General features: G+C 42.3%; 1 protein-coding gene across 1 annotated transcript; it reads right to left on the bottom strand.

The window, feature by feature from the left end:
• Positions 1-4451: 4451 nt before the first annotated feature.
• Positions 4452-9977, bottom strand: tmem218 (transmembrane protein 218). The gene is made up of 3 exons (XM_040182929.2): positions 9048-9977; positions 8088-8190; positions 4452-5101 (listed from the first exon to the last, which is right to left on the bottom strand). Exons 1-3 carry the CDS (start codon positions 9155-9157, stop codon positions 4967-4969), a joined length of 348 nt encoding a protein of 115 aa, XP_040038863.1. The 5' UTR covers positions 9158-9977; the 3' UTR covers positions 4452-4966.
• Between the last annotated feature and the right edge of the window lie 856 nt (positions 9978-10833).

Raw genomic sequence — 10833 nt, 5'->3', positions numbered from 1 at the left:
TTAGTTTTTTGTTAAGTAAATAAATAATCTAGGTTACATGAGGAAAAGATTTCCATATCAAATAAAGAATGAATACACAAAACCATGAACATATAGCAAATACAGAAGTAAGCAAGGCATTGGCATCTCCCAAAAATATGCTCTAAAATGCCGTACCGTTAATTTTGATGTAAGTTAACTTCAGGAAAAACCTAGAGCTCGTTCCACAGAGCGAGATAAGAAAAGTGGAGCTTTATGTCAAAACCAGATTTAAATAAACCAAACGAATCCGTTGAGACTAAGGCGGTTCCAAAAAATTGGCTTAAACAATGAAAAGGTTTGAGTAGTGGAGATAATTGTCTGTTAATATAGACTACAGCATCATTTCAAATGATGTGCAGCCAAAAAATAGTTTGGATAGAGATCGATAGATATACTTATTTTCATTCTCTCAAGGTGCTAATGCTGTGAATAGAAGCATATTCATTGTTTGCTGCAGTCCGTCTACAACACACATTTCGGCCCAGCAAGCTATTTATTTATATGTATAACACTGATAATGATGGCTCTGTTACATGCTGCTTTATGTGCAAGCCATGTCTGTAAATCAGCACCTTTCTTAAAGCATCGTCTCATTTGACCGGTGTTCATGTTACTAATAACATGAACCCTTGTTATGAGTAAACCACCATAAAATCAGAAAGATTGTCTCTCTTATTTTACGTTGCACTGCTAGCATTAGCATGCTTGTCAAGAAAAAAGCACATCATTGAGCAGGTTTAATTAACAATTTATGTTTCAACAAGAGCCTTAGTAAAAGGAATGAACGATGTCAAGAAATACTTCAACACAGCAAAACATTAAGAGGAATGAAGGAGTCATCCTTATCAATAAAGTCACCAATACAAGAAGGATACCCTTCCATTAGAGAAACGTTTTAGTTTGTGGTTTTGTTTTCTGCAAAGTATTTGAATCATGCCTGTGGACACTGACATTACTGGATCGCTTTAATGAATTTTGTTTGATCAGAAAGTTACTTGATCCAGTGCGATCTTGGATGTTACAGGGGAAGACGTGATGCGATCTCATATAGGCTACACAAAAAACATTTGCTTGGGCAGAATGATGGTGGTAAACGGAGGGTTCATTCTGAATTGTCAAGGGCTGAGAGGATGAAGGTCAGACCATCCCATAAAAATTGAAGCAGGAAGGAGATCATATTGACCAGAACTGTGCATGCAAGTAAAAGACAGTCCAATAAGCAAAGAGGAAAGCAAGGCCCGAGCAGGTCAACCCGAAAGCTAAAATATTAAAACAGATCTTGTAACTGAGCAGGAACTGAGCCGTGTCCCATGAATCACTACGGCCACCCTTGTTCGACTATTGTGAACACTTTATTTGACCAAAGTAGCCATTGGCTAATATTCAATCATGTCTTCAACACTGTGAAAAATGGAACCCCCCCATGGGGTAGAGCTGCGGCCCCATGGGGGGGGGGGGTGTCATGTCCAAGCAGCAGAGGCCTTTTGGTGAGTGACCTGACCTCGCATCTCTTATCCTGGGCCAACCGAGGCTGAGCAGCAGGGTAATTCCTTCCCGGGAGAGAGCGAGAGAGAGAGAGGTAAAAAGCCAAGGCCACACCAGACTCTCCGATTGAGGATTTTGCCCCCCTAGTGTGTGTTGCAATGATAGCATCCCCTGGCTAAACACAAAAGGGCATTATAGAGCACAACCAGGAGCGATCAGAGAAAACAAGACTGCATAGTTTGTTCCTCTGGTGAGAAGGCCTCAGTTCATTTCCCCATTTTTCCATCACCAACTCTTTCACAGCTTAGAGAAGTACCCAGCAAGTGAACTCTGGTGTCTTCAGGTTTGCCAAACATCCACTTGTCGGCTAATAAACCCTTATTTAGTCCACGCCTGAATAAGGATTTAAAATGTACTCCTTCACTAGACGGAGCCCCCATCAGGTTTCACTTACCAGACTTTTTGAAAAGGATTGCAAACATTGCCATCTGCTTGATTTAACATGAATTGAAACACATTCTTTTGGGATAAGTGCACCAACTTTGCCAGAAATCGTTAATGGATTTTCAGTGGGGGGTGGGGGGCGGTGACGGTACCCATATCACAAACAGGGGGCAAGATGACTGAGGATGTGAACGGCGAGCCTGGAGTTCTGCTTCAATGCATCTGAATGTCAGGGAGGAGGAAGAGAGGAGGAGGAGAGAAGCGATCCCCATCGCCTCGGCCGTCTCAAAACCATGCACCCTGAGCTTTCTGCTCACACCTCTTTGCCCCTGCATTGCTCCCCCTTTCTCTATCTCGACCACCCCCATCTCTTTATAAGTCCAGCTGGCCGTGCCACAAAGACTCCGTCTCACAATCCCAAATGATCCTCAGACTCCCACATTCTTTGTTGTGCTCATTTTCCCACTCCACACAGACAGAGTTTAGTAGGAAAAATTAAAATGAGGCCAGGGTGGAGGGAGAGAGGACGATTTAAAGAGAACGATTTAAAAAGGGAGGTAGAGTGAGAGAGAGAGAGAGTGTGAGAAGCAGAGAACAGAGACTTTTGGGATTTAGAGATCTTGAGTTTGCAGACTTCCACGCAGTGAGAAACTGTTTGCATTATATATATAAACAAAATGCTCGTAAATGGACTGTTTTGATTATAAAGTGAATTCAAATACTTTTTGTTAATGTTAAAGTGGAGTTTCATTTCACTCTAACTCACTTTTTACTGCCCCTTTCAGCGGGGTCTAAGGTCATGTTTTGTGGTAATCACGCGGCCAATTACAGGCAACAAGTCCCTCCAGGTTGAAAAGTTTTAGATCCCCTCTCCCTCCCCGGTGAAATCCCCCAGTACCCCAGCTTGTGTGAAATCATGCCTGTTGAGCAGAAAGAGGACCACAGTATGGAGATGGGGGCTGCAACTAATAGGATTGGTTTTGATTCATTAGATTTTCTTTCATCATCCTGGTTGGAATTCTACTCCACGTCTCCTCGAGCTTCACACTTTCAAAATGGAGGTAGGAGGGGGGCAAGTGTTTAGAATTGAGCCTCCAGACTGCAAAAGCCCATTACTCTCTATGGAATCTTCTGTTTATTCACACCCCATGGAATCAGCATAATAACCATGTGTTTGACATCACTTCTAAATAACCTCTGAAAGGAAAATCTTCTGAACTGTTGTTTTGATACTGTATTCCTTCCCAGGTGGGAATTTGTTAGAAGCAGCCGGCAAAGTTAGAGTAAACGTAAAAATATTCATTATGAAAAATATGTACTGTACAATAAAATAACAGAGCAGTTTAACAGAACATTTTAAATTTAGGAAAATTAAACAATAAAGAAAAAGCACAAAATGCAAATCATATACAGAGAAATGGAATAGGTATTAAATTAACTAAAACAACAGTGTAGTGATTCAAGGATTATTGACATTGATTCAATTGAAGGAAGAATTGGGCTGAAGCTATTTGTTGTTGAGTCTTTTTGCGGTTGGTATGAATGTGATCTGTCCTTGTGTCGGCAGAGCTGGATCATCCTGTTGGAGAAGGTTCTCTGCTGTTAATGCAGTAAGTGGTGAAGAGGGCGGTCCAGGTTATCCACTATGGAGCCTAATTTCTTCAGTGACCTACTCTCCACCATGTCCTGCTTGCAGCCAATGATGGAGCCGGCCTCCTTCTTCAGCTTCTTGAGTCTGTTGCTGTCACTAGCTCCAACACGGCTCCCCCAACAGAAAATGGCAAAGTGCAGAGCACTGCGGACAGTTTCCTCAAGAAAAAGTTGAGTTGACTCGTCCCCTTCTCCTACACAGCGTTGATGTTAGCTTTCCAGTTCCGTCTGTTGTCGACGGGGACACTCAGGTACTTTCCCTCCTCCACCATGTCCACATCCTCTCCCAGAACTCTGTTTGTGGAGATGTCGTCTTCCTCGTTCAGAATCGTTGCTTAATGCTCTGGATCAAATGGAGGTGCTTGACAGAGCTGGAGGTGTACCACGCTAGGCGTTTGTAAGAGACATTTGTGTTTATTAATCCCATGTCTGATTCTCTCTTAAAGTACACACTACTACACACACATAATTTAGCGATACACTAGAAGTGTGTTTGAAATAGTTTAACATGGAAAATACACAATATACAGGAGGGGAAGGTAAGGCCACGCCCAGGCACACACACACACACACACACACACATACCTGCATACAGTACTAACAGGGGACCAAATAAAGAGAAAACAGGCACAGAAGGGGCCATGACACATCCAGTTTCACATAAATTAGTTAATTATTAACAAATGTATTTAGTGACTAGTGAACTCTAGTTTCAGACAATATTCACATGATATCTAAATGAATGGGCATAATTAAAATGCTTTTCTGCCACCTGAATTAGAGCCGTGTGGGGTTTTATTGAAAGCTAAAAGCTCAAATGCAGCGCAGAAGAATCTGGGAAAACAAATACCTTTTTTTGCCGATGATGACGAGCAGATCTTTTATTTAATCACAAAAGCATGTTATCAACCTTGAATACAAATGCAAATACCAGCAATGTTTGTGTGCCATTTAATATAATGTTATGGTTTTCTATGTTTAATGTTACTGACAATGTCATGGAGAAGGTTACAAATAATTCCAATTATAATGTTTTCACAGTCAGAAAGGACACAAAGAAAATCTCCCCGCCGCATCATGAGTTTCGTGTAACTTTTTTTCATTACATAAAACGAGGAGGGAGGTTTTTTTCAGTACTGTAGTATGAAAAGAAACAACAACAACATTTTCTTCTTGTGCATTTAATGATAGGTCCTGTTAGATATTTACTGCTGCTTGTACATAAACAGCTGTCTCTGTTTAGGATGCATTCTGCAGTCCGTTTCCACATAAGGCAAAGGCGTGGAGGGGGCGTCTTGTCGTGCCCCTCTTGTCTTAAGTTGTGTACCGCGATGCGATCCCCGTGCCAGCTGTGACCCTGGCAGCTCTACTGTGTTCTTAAGGCCTTGGCATACACGGGCTCCAGGAAATGAAAGGGGAGCAGCGTGAACAACAGCCCCAGAAAGGCTGCACTCACCACTGCCAGCAGCACGTAGCGTCCGATGAACAAAGAGTCCACTATCTGCAGAGAGAAACAGTTAATCGATACACTGTCAGGAATTCTCAGGAATAACACGCAGCAGTGTTTTTAAACAGCATGTATGGGCAAAAGCATGGCTATTCAGAATTCCACATATCCTATATTAGCCACTAGATGTCAGAGGAGGGCCTTCACAGAGTGGGCCCTCTGAACACAGACAGACAAACCACACAAACAGACGCAATTACAAGGAAATCAACATTAACGTCTGAATCAAACCATTAGAGAAGAAGTTGATCTACTGTAGGTTTTCTACATGCTTCTAACAGCTGACAAAGCAGAAAGCTAACTCACAGTGTGCACTGTGAGTTAAAAACACAGTGCACACTGGACGCTTCAAAGGTTCCTCATCCAACAGGTGGAATAGTGTCTTAGATAGCCAGCGGTCACCTGGCAAACTCACGTGGCCATGTAAGACATCTGGACATTGACATTAGGTTTAGGTTAACTTTGAGCTGGCTTATTATTGTGATACACTATAGACTGTGACCAGACGTAGACAACCCAGTTAGCGATTATGATCTAGTGGTACATTTGGAAGAATGAACAATTAGAATACTGAACTTGACGGGATAGTTTGGATGTTTTGAAGAGGGGTTGTTTAAGTTGCTTATCAATAGCCAGTGAATTATTTGGAGCAGTGTTTCCCAAGCAATCTTTTCTTGGGACTTTTTAAAAATGACAAATCATTGTGACCCGGTTTCCATTTAGCCGTATTGATAAATCGTGAGAAGAAAACAAACCAGGGTCTCTCATGTGGCTCAAGCTGCAGTGCAGGTATGAATGTTGGCAAGAACTCAGGAACTAATTCAGCTAATCAAGACAGCGTTTTTAATAAAATCTCCCATACATCTCCCACCCATACATTACTGATGTAGAGTAAAGGACGGTCAGCACACCCGGCTTACCTCGGGGAAGCAAAGCAACGTACTGCTGTGGTCATAGGAAGCCGGGAAACAGACAGTATACTGGACACTTAGAAGAAAAGGTCACCCCAAAAAAAGGTATCTATATCGGTTTATGTGAATGCTAAATTAAGAATATTTCACAAACATATCTTTTTGTATGATTTTGGTGAAACTAAACTAACCAAGTCACACTGACTGATTGAGGTGGTGGTGGACCTGGTCAAACCGTCTCCTTCGAGTCTGGGGGCCCGAGCCCCCTTTGACAAAACGATAATAAGTTTGGCACAGCTGAAGTTCATGAAGTGGCCATCGACGGAGTTAATCAGCGCTTCTCTTGGAACCGCAGGGTCTGTGTTAATAATTAGATCATGAGCCATAGATCCGTTAGGCGGATCAAGCTGAGAGAAAGCCAGATCGCACCTAAAGAGAGACATTTCACTGGGCCTGTGGTGGAATGACAGTAGGTGTGTGTGTTTGTGCGAGTTTGTGCGAGTGTTTGCGTGGGCGGGTGATGTATGCCATTTCTCAGGGATGCATCCCACTTTTTAATTTGCCAATTACACAGCAAGCAGGAACCCAAAGTGTGGCCCATGTTTTATTAATGTGCCATTGAGTGCACGGGTGGTAGCTGGCAGACGGGTTGGAGGGGCAGGTGGAAGAGGGGGTGGGGTCTAGTATAACACCCCCACCCCCCCCCCAGTCTGGAACTGGCCTAATTGGCACTATGATATTTTACTTTGGTTTAACAGCGAGAGGTTAGGTATTTCTTACACAGTCAGCACACATCCACACATACTGAGCCAAATCTCTGTGCTCACATGAATATGAGTCTTCATCAAAGCATGATATATAGAAACACCTCGGATTTTGTTTTATGATCACTATAGGCAAATTTGTAAGAATTTCAGTATTTCTGGTTTTATATGTAAGCGGTCTATTGCCATTGATTCATTTCAAAATAAAATAATAAAGACTAGGCAGACAGGAAGTACAAGCCTTCTCTTTGTTCCTAGTTGGGGGAGCTAAACTTCGCTAAATAGTCGTCAGCTATCCCTCTCCTCAATTATTAGAGACAAAAAAAAATGTGATTAAATTAAGTACCATTAAAGAAAGGTTGATAATGATTCTTGGCAAGCATTGTATGGTCTTATTATTACCACGGAAGTATTTTAAACACTACAAATCCTTTCTTAGGTGGCCATGGGATTATTTTAACCGTGCACCTTGTACAGACACCTAGGAAGCCGGCTGGTGCCTCTCTCTGTTGCTCGTCGTGCCTTTGAACAATGGCTATAAAATGCGAGCTCGCTATTTCTACGGGGTGGCAGCTTGTTAGGCAGATGCAGCCGGCTCTTTGGCACGAACCCGAGGCGACATGGGGGGAGTGTTTGTTCTGCGATGCTGTTGGACTAAGATAAAGCAGAGCAGGCCTTTATGACAAGCACACACACAGACGGGCGTGCACAATGACACATGCTATTTCCAAGCTTACTGCACCGTGCATGCTTGTATCAGAGTTTAGGTTGTGTTTGGGATGGGTTGTCTAGATGTACCCACCCCAAGCCTAAATACAGTTTATATGCTCAATCAGTACAAATACATTGTGTTCTGAGTAACAACCACACATAATGTGAGATTTGGAACGTACACACATATTCAAATACTGATACGGTACACCTTTGATCAAGATGCAAGTTTGTTTACTGTAGTTACTGTTCTTACATGTTTCATAATGCATGAGGAGAGAGAACCGTGTGATGAGGCGGGCATGAGGTGACCATTCAGCTAAAGTAGATGGTCTGCGGCCTGAATCCTAATATTCACTGTGCAGTAATGAAAGCCAAATGTCCCAGCATCAAAACCGTAAACATCCAAAGTCTGCCATTGTTTACAACTGAATTACATCATGCACAGACTGTGTTTTTTAAGTTTTTTGTTTGGTTGAAGTTTAAATTTTGATGTAGATGAACTCATGTAAAAACGTTTTTTTTCTGGTATTTTTTAATTTAATAGTGCAAAATAGTTTTTAAAGGTGTGTTGGATCAGTGCATTCAGCTCACCTCTGTCTCTTTGAACGGGGGGGTAGTTTCTGGGCTGCGCGGGAAAAACACGAGCACCAAAGTGATGGTGAGAGCTAGTAAAAATATGGGGATAATGCCTAACCTGCAAAGACAAAAAACAGACACGGGACACACATAGTAAATATACAACAACCTGGGTATAAAACGAGGTGTCCCACTGCTGAAGACTTGCAGTAAACAAAGGGTTTTCTGCGGATTACATTTTCAAGTACCAATTAAAAAAATTGCATTTTTTCTTCGGTTAGATAGTTGTTAACTTTCCAAGCCAAGGCCACCAAGTTTCTGTACTGTAAATGCATCGTACACAAGTGTACATTGCTTGGATTTCCAGTGGATTGTAGACCAAAATAAAGCATATTTAATAGTGTGGGGGTCTGTTGTACTCTGCACAAGTACTCAGCAGGGACAGTTGATCCCAGCAATGGATTAATACAGCAGCATCGAGACAGACAAATACTATTGAGTAAATTAGTAATATTTAGACAGCAACATAATAGGATGAAGTTGAAATATTTGTGTGAAACCCAGGCAATTGTGAAATAAAATACGCAAAACGTATAACTGCTGAATACAGCTTAAATTGTCTCATTAATCTAAACTCATTAAGTGGGACTTTGATTCCTATAGGTCTTCCCTTGAACACACAACTATGATCAACAATGAGCTAGGGTTTCTGAAAAGGATTTTTTGTTACATTGTATTTGAACTAAAAATGTCACACAAACGCCGAATTGCCTGAGAAACCGTACTACTGCCACTTGCTGACGTTCTCTTTCTTTCAGGAGATGTGCGCTATGGTCGACGTTCAAACCAACATAGAGCGGAGGAAATGTTGGGATATTAAGGAAACTACTGATTCGCATTGACACATAACCGTTGATCCAGTACGTTTTACCCGGGGTTGTGTGAGGAGTGTGTGGAGGTGCTGTTCTCACTCACTTCGCAGATCCAGATGCTCTCAGCAGCATCATCCCAAACACAACAAATGCAATCCAAACGATCGAAATGATGAACACGCCCGTGCCCACTTCCAAAACGGTGTTTGTCATTTTCAAGCCACAGCCACAACAGTTATTCAAGGATGTCGGCGTAAATAGAGTTTACGACCGATTTTCGTGACATAATTTAACTATCGTTCACCAGTGTAGGTTAGCTAATGTTAGCTACATTAGCTACTGCAACGTCCTCCGTAGAGCGAGACAGTTAACAGTTATTTAAGCTAGCTCTCGCTGCTAGCTCTGCTTTGCTAGGGCAAACAGGGCATGATTTGTGATTAAGTGTATCGATGCTCGATACGCAGGTCCCCTGTACCAATGCCTATTTACTGCCCGTTAACACGCAGTAGCTCAATCAATTCAAGAGTCATGGCGTTCTCCGTCGCGTCTTCTACTTCCTGGTAACAGCAAACTGGAGTTTGATTGGATGCGCCAACTGAAGACGGGCCATTTACGTGCATCGTTACTGGAAAAGCGAACACTGGAGAGGAGACAAGGAACTTCACCTAGCTCTTCCGACGTTTTAATCATCCCTAGGTTTCAAATATTTTAGTTTTCACTTTCGTCTTTGTACGTAAATGCAACATATCATCCTGATTCGAGGCTGGAAGCATTCTCTTTACCTCTAGAAGTTTTTTTCCTGCTAATATATTGTCTTATTACCATATAAAAACGTTATCGTCCATAAACATTTCATTTATGAGCCAGGATCGGTGGGAAATGAGTAACAACCACCAACATCAGCTACTGAAATGTAAAACTTCACATTAGGTAATTTGTCCTATCCGTTTGTTCGGCTGGCAAAAATAGATTCACATGATTTTGGTGTGAATAGACGTTGCTAGCAGCCTTCTGTCTCCTACCATCCCACCCTGTCTTTTGGAAGCATGCAATTACAAATGCAGACCGACAGGGGGCTGAACCATCCGCGGCGCGAACATGGGCACGCGCTCAAACGTAGTCCCGCTCACACGGTGCACAGTGTCAGAGTGCTTACTGGGGAAAAAATCATGTTGCCTTTGAGTGACCCTCGTAAAATCTAAGCACCTAGTAATTGTTAATACAAGGCACACTGAGGGATTGGTTCATTTAAAAAACTAATGACAGCAAAAACTGACTGATTAAAAAAGTCAGTTGTCATTTGTGTCGTCTGCTTGAATAGCAATAAAAATCTGTGCTCTTTACATGCTCTCTAGAATGTCATCCGCCTGTCGATACCAGCTTTGACAAGAACGCACAAGCTCGGGGCTAAAGTTCCCCCAGGCTAAATCTATTTAAGGACGCTGATAGGCTAAATTGTATGTCATATTATTTTATTTAATCAGCAATTGGCTACAGTGCTTCTTATACTCTGTTCTGCAGGCAATCTTGACATTGCCCCCAGAGCAGCCAGACGCATGAAGACAGGTTGTGTATATGACAGGCAGCGACGTAAAGGGAAAACCATATATGTGTCTTATGAAATATTTTCATTATTGATGTTTTCAGGGTCTATTTTCTCTTGTGATCTATTCCTGGCCCAATCATTGGTGAACCTGAATTGGAGAGGCCAATGGTGGTGTGGTGGTTAGCTGGGGATTAGGTTGATGGGTGACTCTAAATTGCCCATAGGTGTGTGGATGTGAGTGTGAATGGTTGTTTGTCTCTGTGTTAGCCCTGCGATTGCCTGGCCACCAATCCGGGGTGTACCCTGTTAGGCATAATGCGTATAACATTCCACTCTTTTCTCA

The sequence above is a fragment of the Gasterosteus aculeatus genome, chromosome 7 (genome assembly GCF_964276395.1).
Source record: "Gasterosteus aculeatus chromosome 7, fGasAcu3.hap1.1, whole genome shotgun sequence".
NCBI lineage: Eukaryota > Metazoa > Chordata > Actinopteri > Perciformes > Gasterosteidae > Gasterosteus > Gasterosteus aculeatus.
Note: the sequence above shows the minus strand (reverse complement) of the source record. Positions and strands in the feature narration are given on the sequence as shown.

What these genes read in the sequence shown, in the direction of transcription:
- tmem218 (XM_040182929.2), bottom strand. Translation starts at nt 9,157, where the DNA reads ATGACAAACACCGTTTTGGAAGTGGGCACGGGCGTGTTCATCATTTCG. An exon ending in AGAGCATCTGGATCTGCGAA is followed by an intron (nt 8,191 to 9,047) that starts GTGAGTGAGAAC and finishes TTGTCTTTGCAG; the next exon opens with GTTAGGCATTATCCCCATAT. An exon ending in CCCCGTTCAAAGAGACAGAG is followed by an intron (nt 5,102 to 8,087) that starts GTGAGCTGAATG and finishes TTCTCTCTGCAG; the next exon opens with ATAGTGGACTCTTTGTTCAT.